Genomic DNA, 18,052 nt, shown 5'->3' with positions numbered 1-18,052 from the left:
TAAATCCAACCACAAGAAGCAAAGATTCAGTAAAAACAGTGGCATGTCTAATGCGTTGAGGACTGCCTTTATCCAAACTGGCACTTGGGCTGGACAGACGAGGCAGAAAGAGCCGACAGGTTCATCTCTGCTCGTTGTCAGACAAGCCTACTTTTAGCGCGAAAACACACTCTGACACACGCACCACTTAACCACTGGCGAAGAAGAGAGAGCGTGCAACCGACCTCTGGCGCCACATATTTAAAATTGCATAACAGTTCAAACACTGAGCGTCAGATAAAGGGGACTCTTGACTCACCTACGGGAAAAAGCCTTCAGGTTTTACGTGACGCCGTATAAATCAAAGCTAAAATAAAAGTGTTTCTCATCAATCAGTCTGCACCACTTCAGAGGGATTGTCTTTTGAGAGCTGGATTTTTTTTATTTTTTTTATTTTTTTGACATTTTCTCTGCGAGCGAAAAGGCGCCCAGCAGGTCTGTGATCGGAGGACAACACATACAGCAGAAACTAATAAATCACACTCAGGCAGCCGAGTGTGAAGCCTGCGTTTAGGTTGCTGCACCTCGGAGAGAAGATAAAGCTGCTATTTAGTATTTAGGTGGAATTCTGAGGACAGATTTGGAATTTTAATTTAAGTCAAAATGTCAGGAATTAAAACTATTAACATTCGGAATTACATGCACCATCAGTTTATGTCTATCAGCATAAAAGCAGGCTGGGCGACTTTCTTTCCAGCTGTGAAGCAATCATTTTCCTTGCTGCGATGTTCCTGGCGTTCCTCATAAGGGAGCAGAGCTTTCTATGAGACCCCCGTTGGGTCTGTCGGCGCTGGAAATGTAAAGTTTCATCTTATCTCGCCGATAGTGTTCCACTACAGTATTTGATAGAACAATTGTGGTTTCCTCTCTAGTTTTTTTTTTTCTTTTTTTTTCCAAAGCCAATTCAAAAGCAACTCTCACCTGCCACCTCGCCTTCTTCCCATCTCCCGCTCTCTCATCCAGTTTCCCCCGGCGTGCGGCTTCTTAAACTTTAATCAGTTCATTTTCAATACATTTCATGCCGGCTCTTCACAAGGTTTTCCCATTTTTCAAAAGACTTTTTTCCCCCCTTTTAGCCTCAGCCTTGGCAGACATTGTATAATTTCAGAGAGGTTTTTCAGTGAATTCATTACAAGTCACCATGACACAAGAGTGACATTTACATGGAGTGTTTTTCTTGATAAAGCTATAACAGCCCAGCACTACAAACGTGATTTCATATTGCAGTGCTATTCTAAATGTTATTTCCTTCAGAAACTCAAATGTTGTATATCATGTACATTTCTTTGCTGGGTCTGATGTCAGGAAACTGACACCTCATACTGTTGCACAAAATAGTCACTCATAAGACTTTTTGTGAGTTTTCTTCTTTTTTCTTTTTTTTGATTGTGTCACAGTGAGGTTACGACAACCTGCTGTTCGGTGTGGTGTTCGCCACACCATGGGGTCTGCTGCAATCCACTAGCTATCTGACCTGGCTGAAATCAATGACCAACAAGACACAATGTGTAATTTTCTTTTAAGACAAGCTCTATTGATCGCTGCTGCCGGTGCTTGGAAGGTGAGTTTTTTTCAAGGCGCTCACCTGAACAAAAAGGTTTTGCAAATGTCTTCAATCGGTCTTCAAAACCTACCTTTAACAGGCATATTAATATAGTTTTAAAAGAGGTGCTGATTATAAAAGAATATCTGGCAGGCGATGAGATCTGTGTGGGATGATCTTTTTATGTAGAGGGCACAGGACAAAACGAATGGATGCAAAGCAGTTTGTGTCGAGACATATTCTGAGAAACTGAATGCCTTGCTCGGCCTTGCTGCGGAAAACTGCTTTAATGGAGTGCCAGCAGCAGGTATTACATTGAATCCCTGTGAGCCGAGGATCAAAGAGCCGCCAGGCATTGTAACTGAAGCTGAAGTAATGTTCCTTGTTGGGGGTGGATTTTAATAAATAGCTCTAAAAAAATAAATATTGAATGAATGAATAAAGTTTATTCGTTGTTATTGTTTTCCAAGTGGCTGGCTTGTGTGCCACATCATGCAAGCAGCACTATAGGGATTGCATGTACAAGGAATGAAACCCATAGCATCCGTTAAAATCATTGTCTATCTGAAGCCTAAACATGGTATGATTATTACATGAAACCCTTTTTATTCCACATGGCACCAAACGCTGAAGAGCCCAAAACTGCAGTTCATCAAATGACCACTTGGGGGTGGCACCAAGAGCGAGTCAATCTTCACAGACGCCCATGTTAAAGTTCAATTTCCCCATTCATGACAACGGTACAGGGGGAATTTTTATAACTGTCAGCTTTAAATTGTATTATCCACATTGTATCACCCGCTTGCCTCAGTTCCACAGAATTTTTTGAATTAGCCGAAGGTGGAGTTGGACCTTGCCAACATGACACTGGACGATGCCACCCATATTGAGTTTCAAAACCACTCTCCACACATCCTGTGGGTGGATCCTGTGGGGGATCTTTATATACAGTGAGTTTTTTTACAGCAGAAATAATCATATTCAATAATGCGCGGTACAAAAAATAGTGCTTTATTGTCTATGGCTAATTTCCCCAATGTGCGGCAACCGTTCAGAGGTGAATTTTCACCCACTTGTTTAAATTATATGAATGATTAAAGTCATTCATAATGCACAGGTTGGTGCCATCAAAGCTTGCATGCTGTCTGCCAAGGTGTAATCCAACCGCCTCAGCTGCACTGCCACTCCACCTCTTCGCAAATATTTGGATTAGTCGGGAGTCACGAAGTCCCACAATGGCGACGGTCACACTGAGCTTCAAAACCACAATATCCTATGGGTGACGTCACAGATGGTCCGTCTATCTTTATATAAAGTTTAATATCTGCTTTAATCCTGCCCACTCCAAACAAACAAGACTAAATAAAGTGATTTTAAATGAGACTTTCCAATGGATAAAAGTCGCAGAAACACATTCTCAAAACATTTATTTTAAGGAAATTGGTTCAGGCCTTTTATGAGAATACAGTCAAAATATACACACAAAGTGTAGTCTTCACAGAAAGTCTTTAAATCAGTGGTATTGAACCTTATCTAAAGGCTTGCCATATTGCACCACAGCGCTACAGCTATGTGACCACAATAACACAGGCCTGAGCACTAGAAGAAAACAAACCTACTTAGGGTTTATTTCCAACAACATTAAACTAATGAGACAGCTCCGGGCTAGACAAATAGCAATCATGGTTTCAGACTGCAATAAAGATCAGAAATCAAATTCTATAAACAAACATTTCAACTGAGAAATGAATGCGATGTAAACAGACTAAATCAAAATGCCACTGATACAGTGAATCAAAATAAGCCTTCGAGCAAGAGACAATTATTAGTTTTTGTTACTCCTTAGATCAATATATCTGTATGCTTTTTTAATATCAGCTCTGGCTCTTGCGTTAGTGTTACATAAGAACTGCTAAAGAAATTCCGGCACTGCTACTATTAGATATCAGGGGACGAAGGATTAAAACTTTCATATTAAGGGATTAGTCCGTGCAGGAAAATCCACGTTTCACTGGGCTATCTGTGCAGAGATACTTTCTGAGTAATGCGTTAGCAGATAAAAAAATTCCAGCTTTACCCCATGTAAAAGCCCTAGAAAATCCTCAATAACAAGCTCTAACATTAATGTGCAAACATTTAACTTTTGATTTAAAAGCAGAGATATTTAAAAAAAAAAAATAAAAAAAAAAAAGCCAAATCCACAAGCATTTGACAACCTTTGAACTCTCACACTCGAAGTCCATTAAGACGAGAGCAACATCAATAACTTAAAATATCCACTGAAACCAGAAGGGCAGTTCCAGCTCTGTAATTTCTCTCTGCAACGTCACCGTTCCCTTATTTGTGACAGTGATTGAAAAAAATAAAAATAAAAATAATAAAAATGAGGTTTGGCGTTTCTGTCCTGTGTGAGCAGAGGAAGTCGCAGTTTGTGGCTGTGCAGGAAGGCCGGTTAAAGCTTGTGCTGTGAGTGAGCACGGTGTGTTAGATTAATAAAAACTGTACGGTGCCTGTCCAGTTTGTGAAGCAAATCCTCCTAGCATGCTTCAGTTGCCAGTCATTCAGTTAGCCATTCAGACAGCTGAAAGAAAATGTTGGCAATACCGGAGGCACTGGTAACCAAATGTTATTTTTACACAAGTCTAAGCACTGACACAGTGAAAAACGATGCTGAAAGTTGGTGTTTTCTTTTAATAAAGAAGGTTCTAAAAAGAGATGCGCCAACACCATTTACCGTCAGTCTGGTGAGTAGTTTCTGACAGCTTTCAAGAAGGTTATCTTTATGGTTTGGATGACATGATCCTCCTTGGTTTCTATGGATCAGAGGAGCTCACTTTTCTGGTCAACCAGACCGAATATTACACTTGTGGTCGATGAAAGACTATAGCATCATGTTACATGCTACTAGCATATAGTGCGTGCTGTCCCAGTATGCCGGCACATCCTGCTAAAGCCTCTTAATAGGGGGTTTCAGCTGCAACTAAATGTCTTCCAGGCAGGAGTAGGCTAACGTGGCATGTTTGGCATGTCCAACTATTATATTCTCTGAGCCAAAAGACTACATTAACCGACAGCTAACCTGCTCCTTGTTTTTCTTCTATTGGGTATACTTGGAGGTGCATGCTATCTACTTCTGATGCCTACTTGCACAGCAGAAGAGAGGATAAATCTCAAATAATGTCTTCATGTCTCTGCATGCTTAAAATGAACATACCAGTTGGATGGAAAAACAGTTTTTCACTGAAGATCTTTCCTGTTAACCAAACATTAACGTGTTGAGCTGCTGCCAAGATTAAAAAAATCACTTCATGTCAGTAAAGTGCATTTAATTATTATCTAGTAAATGTTTAATTTATTGTCTACGGAAATGATGGATCATATTATCACTTGGAAGAACAACTACGTAGCACACATCGTTCTTCTGGATTATTAATAACATGGACGTTTCACACGTGCAGTGTGTCTATAAGCTTACAGCAAAGGCACAAAAAGACATTTAATTGATGAATAGACCTAATTAATGATGTTGCAGGGGTTGGCAAAGTGTAGCTCTGAATTAACTCCAGTTTACTGTTCCATGTGGTTAGCTTTACATCACTGTGGATGATGCAGACAGATGGTACTTTTCAACCCTCAGCATTTGTCCTGAACACATATGCAGACGCAAGCGAATACACAGCACCACCGCTCCCAGCCCGACAAGTCTCGACTCACGAGAAACGGCAAGGTAAAGCTAAAAACAATGCTTGTGCTGCTCACTCCATTTATGATTTTATAACAGAGTAATATAAGCAGGGGTATCACTTTCAGACACACGCATGTCTGCCTATTGAACTCTGTCTCCAGTTGGGCCGCTGTGTTTACAAAGAGAGAGTCTCCAAACAGAGGAAATCAATACAGTCTGTCAGCTTTTTAGTGTAGCCATGGACAGAGCAGAGACACGGGGACCATGGAGAGAGGGCTACATCCGTCCATCAGACTCTTTGTGACCACCAACAGCTTTGATCGAAGATGACAGAAAGGGGGAGAAAGCATGTGAGCATGGCACAGAGCTAGGAAGCAGACAGTGCTCCTGTGGTGCTGGCCAGTTCTTGAGGCCTCTATATCTTTTTCTATGCCATTATTTAAGCAGAACCCAGACCATATATTTCTCTTTGTCTGGTGCTGGTTTCTATTGTCTGCGTTACAAAGGACTGTCAGAGGCAGGACAAAGTAGAACGATAAATCCCAGAATAAAGGTAAGTGAGTGACATCTTGAGAAGTATCTCCACATATTTGCACACCCATTCCCACATATAGTGTAGCTTTAAAAGAGCTGTGCACTCACGTGCAAGCCACAGAACCTAATTGGTCTGGCAGCCATTGAATGATGACAACGGCCACAGTGGGAGTTGGCGAGACTTTGTCCGAATGTATGTAATTATTCCGCTTCACAATCGGAGGGGCCGACGCGGTGCCAGAGCAGATTTACTGTGTATGTGGTCAGTGCATTCAGCAGGGAATTTAATGATGCGCACTTATGGGCTAAATTACCAGAGCATTGTTTACCTCTGCTCTTACAGTGCAGACCCTGCCGAGAGCAAGAGACCAAGAAAGTGCGAGAGGGGTTTAAATCAAAGCAAAATTATTGGATAGTAGTGAGGAGGAGGGTTGAAAAGAGGTGAATGGGATTCCATAGGAGAAGAGGCAGGGGAGAGGCTGAAAACTACTTTTGGTGAAGGGCCCTGATCTTCAAAACCAGCTCGCTGGCAAATCCCAGGGTGAGGAGTGGAGAACACAAACTTTAATGCTCTTAACTAGACCCTTCCAAGCTGCATTTCTTTCACCCTCGTTGCTACGGTGACAGCGCAGAGCATACGCAGACCCTAGCGTCGTAGGCAATGTGCACCTCCCCAGAAATGCATCTACGGGCCACGGCGACGCAGACCGCAAGAGCTGTGATTGGTCTGCTTGGTAGTAGCGTGTTTCCGCTTTAGTATTTCCGGCTGCTTCTCCATCTCCGTAAATTTCAAAATTGATTGTTTTGGACCAAGGAAGATTAACTGAGGAGGTTCGGAGTTACAAACGTGTATGACTTGTCTTAGTTTTAGTCGCCATTGTTGAAAGTGAAGTAGGAAGTGGAAACAAAAATGAACTCGACTGGTAAAAAAGACACAGTGCCGACTAGCGTTTGGGTGGCGTTGTTACAGAGTGAGCCAGACTGACAAGTGCACAAGTATAAATGGCTCGCACCGGCACACTGCAGTACCCTAAAAGAGCCTTAAAGACCTTAGTCAATTGAGACCTTAATAAAGTACCATTCTTAACCAACTTTGATTAAATGTAGTGGTCAATGACAGTGCAGCTATAAAACAGATTGTTTAATCTGTGACATAAACTCTATAATGACAAAATCCTTTACGCTGATTTGCTTCGCTAGAAAAGTCCTACTTCTAAGCATCGTCCCTGACAGCAGCACCCATCTGAGCCACTGTCAGAGGTCATTTACATAATGTAAGAGGAAAATTACCAAGGAGGCAAAGGCAGGACAAGCCTGCCATTTGGCACAGAGAGAAAATGAAGATGGAAGGAAAATGGTTTGGCAAGAATGGAGCATTGGACAGAGAAAGTGAGGAGAGAGAGAGAGAGAGCAGCAAAACTGGAGTGAGGGATAATGGCGGAGAGTGGAGGAGGTGGCCGAAAGAGAAGGAGACGGAGCGGAGGGGCTTGAAGAGCTGAGGTAGTTGAAGCATGAAGACAGGCATGGTAGTGCTGAAAAGGTTTGGACAAAGTGGGATGGGAGAACTGCGAGAATGAGAGTGTGTGAAAAAAAAAAACCTTAAAAGCATGAAAAAAGTTGGATATTCTGTCCAGTCGGGGTGTCCTCACAGATTAAAAAGTTGACACGGTGACAGAAAAAGGCTTGAAAGAACAGGAGGAGATCTCTGAGATGAGTCAGACGGAAGCAGGTGTCCCAGCATCCGTGCGGATGAGGCTCTTACCTTGGCAGACGCCGGAGCCACCGATCCTGCTGCCGTGATGCCTCGCTTGACCACTATGTCGCCGCTTGATGTTGTCACGGCAACTGTAACTGGGGTGGGCAGAAGGGAAGGGATGACTGGGAGGGGAAGGAGCCCCGGACGGTTGTTGCCATTGACGACGGCAGAGGCACAGCTATGATTGGCTCCTCCATTGTGGAGGCCAGAAGGACGGATGTCTCTCCGCTCCCAGGGTCCCCGGTAGTCCCTCTCAAAGCGGTGGTGGTGGCGTGACATCACTTCCTCTTCCTCTCAGAGGGAACAACGGGGGCAGGCCTGCACGAAACGGGGAAAAAAATTACGTGAATAGATGAGAAACGCACACTACGGCAAATTTTTCTAGGAAGGAGAGAGATACGGAACAAATTAAGGAGGGAACATGTTGACATGGAGGTGTAAATGCTCACAGCATCTGCTCCCTGTGCACCTGACTGACGGGAACACACTGCGGCTCATTTGTTGCCTCTAATTCCTATTCTCCCAGTCATTAACGGGGTCTGCGACAAGAGGGAGGGAACTGAGCAGCGCTGAGCACGTCTTTAAGAAAAACACACCGCCAGTGCCACCGTACACCATAAGAAGCAAAATGTGTTATGTGAGCCATCTAGGCTCAACAATGAGAGGTTAAAACAATACAACTGAGCAAGATGGGAACAGGTACATACTCAGCTAAGCTGTCCTGAGGGCAGCGCAGCAGTAACATGACCTTGTGGTCAAAACTCATTCATCTGAATAGATAAATACCCCCGCAATTACAGCTCATCTCATACATCTAATGGCTGGTTAATTCAATCAGATTGCCCTTGAAGTGCATTTGAGGGTTCTCCCCTTTTCAAGCACAGCAGGCTACGATAGGCTAAGAGGCGACACTGGAATTACATCAGAATGGAGCACGGCGCTATTGTGCGGGACGCGCAACACATCACTCTTATATTATATCATAAATCAAAGCGGCGAAGGATCTGAGCAGTGAAATCTATCACTGAGGGGTTTGCTGCGCCTTGCGCTCCTCCTCACCAAAGGCGCGCTGCGTTTCCAGAGCCCTTGATAACGGGTGAAATAAATAAATAACAGCCTCGCGCCAGGTTCAGCAAGCCCCATGCAAAATCCCCTGGTCTGTGAGGAGAGAATGACAGCGGATGATAAGTCTTTATTCTGCGCGCGGGGGTCTGTCACTCTGCTTCTTTTTTCTCGCTGAGGAAGGGATGCCTTGAAATGCCAGCTTCTCTGCGTGTATCTCTGCATGTGTGAGTTCACCAAAGAGGTACATGCTATATCTAAATGGTTGTCTATGTATTTCATGTTTGGCATGATATAATGAGAGCACGCATGTCAAAAATCCACAGCAGCACATGAGAATCTCTGTGAAGATTTGGTGGGAGCGATAACACCATGCCGCCTGTGGTGGGAGCACTGGCCCTACTGCAACTTTAACTGCCATCCATTTATTCACCGGCTGAAACACTCATGCCTCTTTTGCGTCTCACTCTTTTGTGGTCTCTCCCATTCTTTTTCATCACTTTTATCCCCTCTCTCGAGCCTCAGCTCGTGCATTTCTCTCTCGTGCAATGTCTGATCTGTTCAAACACGGCAAGCTGATCCGCGGCGATAGGGCCAGACGGAGCAACTAAAAGCCGTGGGACAACTCTGTCGCGCTCCCTTTCTCGCTCCCTCCGCAATAACCTTTCTCCCTCTCCACAGCAACCCCTTTTAATAACCTCGAATTTTCCAATAGAATAAGCTTGCATTATCGCTAAAAATATGTACAGGGAGAGCAACAAGGTGCTAGGCCAGTGGAACAATGGCAGAGTTAGAGCCAGGTAATAGTCTCTAATCTCTGGAGCTACACGCCTCAGCTGAGGAGAAAAAAAAAAAATAAAATAATAATTCCACAGCATAAAAACTGGGGAAGAAAAGCTAAGAAATGGGACATTGTTGCAACAAAAGTCCGAACCGAGGGCAGCATGGCCTGCACTTTCATAATTCCGCACAATTTATTTTTATCAATCCTTTTCAGATGTGAAGTGGAGACATGCCATTGTGTATCCACTCTAGTCCAGACAGTGATTTACTGAAAAAGAGAGTTTCGTCTCCTGTAAGTACTTGCATAAACCCATCCATTTGATTATGCAGAAAAGGCATTGAGCAAAGTTTGGATGTGCTCACAAGACAAGCCAAAAGCAGGACATCTACTGGAGCTTCAAGTGTCTCATGTCCAAGTGGGCTTTTTACTCTCCTTAATTCCTTCTTTTTAATTCCCCGTTCTGCTTTTCAGATGTTGTTAGGTTAGCTTCAAAACTTTAAGAGGTCATGCTTTTGGTTAAAATAGAACAGTTTTCTTGACAATCATGGGGAAAAGTGGTGCCCCAGGCCGCCACATTTTAAACGACTGCAGGAGGTTGTTTGTCTCGTTTTCAGTTCATGAATAACTGCAGAAATGATCAGGTGAGTAAAGTTGTTGTAATACATTATGAAGGACTGGGGGATGTGTGGTTTAATGTACAGCTAGGACCAAGCGAGTTAAGTATCCTTTAAGATAATGGTCACAATTTAAAAAAAAAAAAAAGTGGGTGAAATGAAAAAAGATCCTCTACATGGTATTTTTAATCACATCAATACATTGCACGATGTGGTTCACAATCAACAAACCTTTTTATACATAATATTATGAGAACACTGGCGAGTTAGCTCTTGTAAAATAAGATATTATAGGACACTGATGCAAAACTCGTTATTTAAAATCCACTTAACCACATATTCGTACTGATTATATATTATTACAGATATTCTGCTACTGTTTCCATCCGCTGCCAATTGCTGTTTTTTAACCCGGTTTTAAGTTCTTCACAAAAAGACTACAAATGAAAAACTGAACCGGTCTCAATGAGCGGCCACGATGCTCACACGACATGGCTATAAAGATCCCATCCTGGGATGTAACGCTCCGCGGTCATGGCGGTTTAACCTTTGGCAAAGCACTTATATACTGTATTAGCCAGTTATATTGTGACTGAGCTACACCGGCTAGAACTGCCTGTGCTCTTCCAGAATCAAGCATTTCAGCTGAGTCGAGCATCAAATTGAGATTAAGATGGTGCCGTGTAGTCATCTGAAGGAGGAGAGAGTGACACGGATTATAATGCGTACCACAAGCCGTAAATACATATTGGACACTTTTGAATTCAAGTTAGCAGCGGAGGACTTTCCTGCAAACAGAAGAGGAAAATAAAACCTTGCCGCGTTAAAGCTACGTGTAGGCCTAGACTCTCGTTAACAGCCTTTAGTTTAGCAGCCAATACTGATGTTTTGGTTAATCACTACTGTCCATTAAATAGTCAGACTGATATGAAGTCATTGCAGTTAATATATCTGTTTGTAACCGCTACCAAAACCTGACCGGGAAGTTTCAGATTTGTCTGGTAAAATAAATTCTGTCCAGCTATACATGAGATTCTACTGCTGAAGCCTGATTTTAAAGTAGGGTTCGAATGGTTTTTATTAAGGTTACTACTTATATTTGCTTATATTACTTACTTAATAAAGAGCTCAAAAACAGTCCTACATTTATTTTCATTATTATGACAGGTGACAGTGCCACGATGCACTTTAATCAGCACGAGGTAAATGTTTTAGAAGTGAGGTGCCAGTAAAACGCAGACAAGGCTGTTCATTTAGAAAGCTTTTAAACTTGTGGGTTATATTTTCTTACACTAATGAACCAGTCAGAGATGATACCTTAAAAAAAGAACCATGCTGTCATCACCTACATCTTTAAATAAACTCTCAGTCGGTATTTCCCCTGCCTCCTTTGCTGGTTCGATTCACAATAAATAAAATATGACTGGTGTTAAAATTCCCACTATGAAATACATTCGTTCGTTCATTCATTCATTCATTTTCTGTAGTCGCTTGTCCTCTGGAGCCTATCCCAGCTGTCATCGGGCGAGAGGCGGGGTACACCCTGGACAGGTCGCCAGTCTATTGCAGGGCTAACACAGAGAGACAGACAACCATTCACACTCACACCTAAATGTAGAATCACCAATGAACCTAACCAGCATGTCTTTGGACGGTGGGAGAAGGATGGAGTACCCGGAGAGAACCCACGCAGACACAGGGAGAACATGCAAACTCCACACTCCACACTGTGCCGCCCCACTATAAAATTATTGTTTGTTTTTTTTTTAATATGTACCCACAATGCACATGCAGAGTACTTAAAGGTGTTGGTAGCTTAGTATGCGCAAACTGTCATTGTCTAGTGTAATATAACATGATCACACTCGACTAAATGCTAATGAATGTAAACACTGGTCTCTAGAAGTACCTCAAACAATTGACAAATGCTCTTGGTTCTGTGTATAGGAGGCTCTCGCATTACCATGCTTCACATTCTACCACTCACTTGCCCATGTGGCATTTTCAGAATCTTGGCTCCACATTTCAATATGTACACAATCCTCTAAGTGAATTCCTGTCATCCTTGCACTATGCATGTCAGTTATGTACTGTGTAACTGGAGGCTGGCAACTGATCCCCGCAGAACGAGTGTCACCGAGACAAATCCCACTACACTTATGGTCCGCGGTGAACAGAAGGATTTAAGCTGCTAATTACAGAGACTTAAATTCCCTTCACAGCTACGTTTCTGCAATATTTCCGTGTCTGCGAGTGTGTGTCGGCGCATGAGCTCACATCACCTTGGGGCCGAGAGCGTGCGCCGTGTGTTTTGTGTGGGTGAGTACGAGAAGGTGATAAAAGAAAGCTCGCTCTCAGAGGTGCCTGTGGAAACCAACACCCAACACACCTGTGGACCCTGCCAGACCAGATAAACACTTAAATACATCACATCTCCAATGACACTTTGCTCTGCGCTGCGCCGCTCTAGGGAGACGGTGCCAATGAAGATTTGCCCACTTTCTTTCACATCCAATGAAGTCACTGTCAGCCTCGGACAAGAAAACGGTCTTTCAGAGGCGAGATGATACCCTTTGCTGCAAGGCTCCCGTGTTAAGTCAAGCTAAGAGCTTTTTCAATTTAGTTAGAAATAATGACAGCATTTCAGTCACACCCTGCAGCAATTAATAAGGTTCTTGATCTCCTGCAATCCTGTCAGCATGTTAATAATCTCACCTGGAGGTATCAGAGTTTCCCACGCCAAATGCTATTTTTTGACTCCCACTTAAAATAACAGCTGGTGACTGAGAATCCGTTTCTTCAAGTGAAATGGAAAATCTAAACAAATGATTACAATTGCTAATCCTCCGGAAGCCCAAAAACCAACACAAAGGCTCCGGTTTCCAGCGTGAACAGAGGTGTCGAGAAAGAAAGTGAGAAATACTATGTCAGCAATCAAGCCTAATGAGCCGACTCACTGGCATCTCCACTGTGTTGTCAGTCACATCGCGAGTTGTTGCCGGGCGATTTCGACTCTTATTGCACCAAATGGCTTTACGATCACTGCAGATGAGTCAGAATCAAACTTTCACCCGGCATACAATGTACCAGATGCATGTGCAACAGAAAGGTGAGATGTTGTGGGTGGAAAACGGTGCAGTTCAGAAGTAGAAGAGCAAATGTATGTTTGCTCTGTTTATGTGTGGGCATGCAACACTGGACGCAGTGTCCAAGGCCGGCTGTAGCCGACATCATCATGACCCCAGTGTCATCACCGTGGAGATGCCCCGCATGTTCCTCTACAAGCTGCGACTCCGTGCAGTGCGGATCGGGAGCCTTCGGTAAATTCAGTTCCAGGGCAACAACGGAGTGATTAGCCCGAGTAAAAAGTTGTCTGGCAGGTGGAAAACATGAGACACACACCCTTTTAAAGCAGCATCTGTCACTCCGAAGCGGCACGCAGCATGTCGGGCGCGTGTGACAGAGCTCCGTTAACAAAGCCATGTGGGAATACGCAGGGAGCCGCAGATAGACGTGAGGAAAGAGGGAGCGTAACAGATGGACAGAACGTGGCAACGACGCAGACACAGCCAGGCAGCGTGAGCGAGCGAGCAAATGAGATATAACAGCAGCAACGTGTGTGTGCAGCCTGAAATAGGGTGTTAAGGATGGGATTGGGGAGGAATGGGTTGGGTTGTGTGTCATACTTCTGTTCAGGGGTGCGATGTTTGCTTTGCTGGCACATTTTACCCTGCATTTAATACCCTTAGCAATTCCTCCCGCTACAGATACTCCCCAAGAGGAAAGGCTCCATTTCCAATCTGTAGTAGTGTTTACTTCTATTGACCCAGTAACAGCCGAGCTTTCACCGTGCTCACACACACACACATACACACACACACAAACAGCCACCTGCTACACTCACGAGTCTGTGCTAATGATCAATCCGTCCATCAGTAGGTCTGAATGGTACAAATGAGGGCCTGGGATAGTGGGCACGCTGTAACTTTATGAGGACAAGATATTGCTGTAAATGAGCTGCCCTGTGGGAGACATGCACAGAGCCAACACACACACTGGAAATGTCAGGGGTGCATGCACTCTGCTCTCACACGCACGCCAACTATACACCGGCCAAATCTGCATACCAGTAGATGTGCTTGACAGCTCCTCCAGGACAACAGAGCTATTCACCCTGATATTTAAATAATGGGAGAGACTGTTGGTACAGGAATAGCCCAGAGCAAAGCCAGCCAGCGTCTCGGGCCTTTCTAAATTCTCCTTTTCGACTAGAGTCCGCGTATGACACACCAGGTGATCAAGACAAACACTGGTTTCAAATGAGGTCGCGTTTATCGGGAGGAAAGTTTGCATCAGTGAGCCCTCTCGCGGTAGCGTTCACCAAAAAGTTAATATATTTGATAATAGATTAGGAGATTGCATTTTGTACATTAAGCGACCCGGTCATTAGCCTGACAAACTGTTAGCCTTAGTAGCTTCTAGACACCAACAGTTGCCTAGCAGCGGTGTTCTCTTGATTTACAGATTATTTCATGTAAAACAACTTCTCATGTCTTAACCACAAGTTCGCAAGTTCAATTTGAAGGCATCAACTGTCTTAGTTTGGAATGTGCATGTTTGATTGCCGCACGTACCGACCTCCTTTCCCAAGCATGTGCTCAACACATCACCAATCCAGACTAAAGCCCCTCTGGAAATACTCCTGTTCGGAGATTCTATTTTCCAGCATTGTTTAGAATTGTATTTCCTTTTTTTTTTTTTGTAAAAGCGCTGATTGATGAAGCAAACTGAACTGTCAGAAAAGAAAACAGGGCTTCCGGGGTATTTTTAGCTTTCTCTCTTATGAGGGTTGTTACGGGAGAAACCTAATTGATGCACCAGAAGAACACAAGAACAACAGAGCGGAAGCCAGAGGAAAAGCAAACAGAGGGATGGAAAAATGAAGTTCTGAGTATATCTCACGAGCTCAAACACAGTGTGTGTATGTGAGGAGGTGAGCTGTGGGGGTTGCACAAAGGAAGAGAAAGGGCCATCTTCAGGGATAAGAAGGAAGGATGAATGCAGCTACCTGCTGGCATGGAAACCAACAAGCCTATTGTTGGGATTGATTCCGAGCATTAGTAGGTTGAATTAATCCCAGCGGTTTGCGGGGGAATTAGTACTTTGCTACTATTCGCACACCTCATTAGCGGTCTGAGTGGAATCCAGAGACAGTCAGCAGCGTTTCATAAAAATGTAAGGCCTCTCAAAACAGAACCCACCAGCTTAGGCACCAGTGAAACCGAAAATAGAGTCCGCTTTCAGCAGATTAGAGGCGTATACGCTGGTTTTACTTAAACATCTGCTGCAACGGGACAACTGGGAAGCGTTTGGCATGCAAATATTCGCCAGTCCTTCTGAGCAGACCCAGAACTAATCTGAATCCATCCCCTCCCATTTCCTTATCTCATCTGCCTATTAGGATTTCAGAGATGATAGTCAGAGATGGCACTTTGTACATTAATCTGACACCTTGATGGATGAAACACTGGTGGCTGACATGCACACACTGCCTCATTTTGCCAGAGACAGACACTTCCTGATCATCTCTTCTTTGATAAAGCTCGCAAGCAAAGGCCAAATCATTCAAAGGGGATAAAGAAGGGGATCAGGTGTATTAGGCAGACAGAGGGAGGAGAATTAAAGAAGGAACTGAGGCCAAGGGTTAGTTTTTCTCAAGATTAAGAAATACTGCATGTACCTGCACCACTGACATAAAATTTCCTCCTCAGTGTGCATCAGCACAATTCTTTTAGCAGAGCATTAATAAGTAAAATTTTCTTCCAATCTGGGAAAAAAAAAGGCAGCTTTGTGTGTGCTGCATATGTGTCTGTGTGGGGGATGCAACATGATGCAAGGGTTTCCAAGCTGCTTGTTTACTGTAGTTTGAACACACGGGGTCTGTTTTTACTTTAGCAAGAGGAAAACAGCATGGGCCGACAGTCTTTTTTTTTTTTTTTTTTTTTCTTCTCTCTCTCTGTGCAAAAATGTCAGCGCTCATGCAGACAGGAATGACCGCGGCTTTGGGAAATATTGCAGTGACCGATTTAGTAACACCCTGCCAGTGTTTTGCCTGTCAGTGTCCCAGGCATGCGATTAGCTTAAGGAACAGAGAGGAAGTGCTACCTCCAGCACGGCACGCTGCTGCTTATTTAATTAAAACGCAGACTTTCAACAAAACAGCACATTATCACAACGCCAAGACGAGACGCTGGAGAAAAAGCCCAAGGCTAGCGTGTGCACTTCCCCATCCAGCCTTTCTAAATGCTTTTTTTTTTTTTTTTTTTTAATGGGGTGTGGGAGCAGCACACTTCCACACGCCAATCACGCAGAGTCTTTGTGCTTGCGTTTATGCGTACGTGAGTGTGTGTGTGTGTGTGTGTGTTTGTGTGTATCCTCTGCGGCCCGTGGCAGCTGTCGCCTTTTCTCTCCCGGCTGAATCCTTTTGCGAATTTCTCTGTTCCCTCAACAAAAACCAACAACGGCATCAAAACAAACAGCTCTCACTGCCGATGCCACACATGGATACACATACATATACACACACCGAGCAGCAGCAGCAGCAGCAGCAGAACGCTTTCACGGTCTATAGGCGGCTGCATTACCCGGGCTACTGTGGCATGCATGTGGCCTTGCGCATGTGGGTCGGTTTGGCAGTGGGACATGAGGCAAGTGAAAGAATAGTGACTTAATTATCTAAATGGCTGCAGTGGAGATTACTGAGGGCAGTCAGCATCCATCTCTTTCAACACCACCAGCTTAGAGTGCACGGCCAAGGAGGACAGATCAGGAGATATAGACATCAATAAGAGGGACAGACCAGCAATGAGAGAATGAGAAGAGAGACTGGGAGAATGAAACAAGAGCAACGAACAAGAGATAGGAGACAATGTGGAAGAGCGCAAGAGGAGTGGCTACAGTGACAGTGATTTACAATGGAGAAGTTTGCAAGCTGACCGGCCGTGAGGATGTGTGGTTTGTGGTTTCATCCTCAGCTACAGAGAGTTCACCAGCAGCAGGGATCATGACATCACCTCTGTCGCCATGGAGATGCCCTGCGTTTTCGATTTTGCTCTTTCCGTCATTACCATTAAGTTGCTCCAGGGCTGGATTGCATGTTGACCCCCCCCCCCCCCACTCATGAAGCAACAAAGCCTCCACCTTTCAGCCTTTCCCTCGCTTACACGAGCGCGCATTATTGACTTCTGAACGGCCAAGTCGCTACAGAGGTCATCCTCAGAGTGGACGGCCTCAGGTTTGATCCTCCTTGTGTGCGCACGGCGTTCCCTCAAGCAAGATATTTAACCCCTGCCCGCTACAGAAGCTGTGCTCCTGCTAGCTAGCCATTCGCCAACAACGGAGAGCAGAGAATTTCCATCCGGAGGGCTGAAAAGCATATTAAAATGAAAACATTTATGCTGTGAGCTTGCATGGGAACACACTAATAGGCAAATTTAACACGGAACCAAATCCTACCACCACCACGACCCAAAACACACTGTTCCTGAGAAGAAATGTTATTAAATGTCTTCATTAAAATGTTCTTATACCTTCATTTTAGAGGAAATGAGAGGGAAAATGACAACTTCCCTTCCCATTTCCCCGGTTAGAACTTTAGTCTCTGACAAGCGGGGACAATGGCAAAGAAAGCATCCTCATGACCGGAAAGCTCACTGGTCTGAATCCGCAGACTGTCTTGTGAAAACAGAAAATGAACAACTAACACACTCTGCCTTCAACAGCCACTGCCAATGAACCGCTGAACAAGATACACTGTTCTAGAAATTCAAGTCAACCCGAAATGTCTCGACAACAAAACTCTCTCCTTGCATGGACACATCCAAGTTCAATGTCAGTCGGTTATTTTTGTGATTTCAGGGTATCCCCGTGAGGCATGGTCTGCCCTTACACTGCCTTGCTCTCCCATAGTGACACCCTAGACAACATTAACAACCAGGTTGTACCGTTCAGCTCCCTGGTGAGAACACGCTGGTCT

At 44.2% G+C, this 18,052-nt stretch overlaps 1 protein-coding gene across 1 annotated transcript in view; it reads right to left on the bottom strand.

Moving 5' to 3' along the window:
• Positions 1-8,116, bottom strand: part of klhl29 (kelch like family member 29) — a 138,273-nt gene extending 130,157 nt beyond the window's left edge. The window contains exon 1 of the mRNA XM_084560689.1: positions 7,564-8,116. Coding sequence (XP_084416815.1) covers positions 7,564-7,836 — 273 coding nt within the window. The 5' untranslated portion in view covers positions 7,837-8,116. The remainder of the gene's footprint in view (positions 1-7,563) is intronic.
• Between the last annotated feature and the right edge of the window lie 9,936 nt (positions 8,117-18,052).

The sequence above is a fragment of the Chelon labrosus genome, assembly GCF_963514085.1.
Source record: "Chelon labrosus genome assembly, chromosome: 14".
NCBI lineage: Eukaryota > Metazoa > Chordata > Actinopteri > Mugiliformes > Mugilidae > Chelon > Chelon labrosus.
The sequence above is the reverse complement of the archived record's forward strand: the minus strand, read 5'-3'. Positions and strand labels throughout refer to the sequence as shown.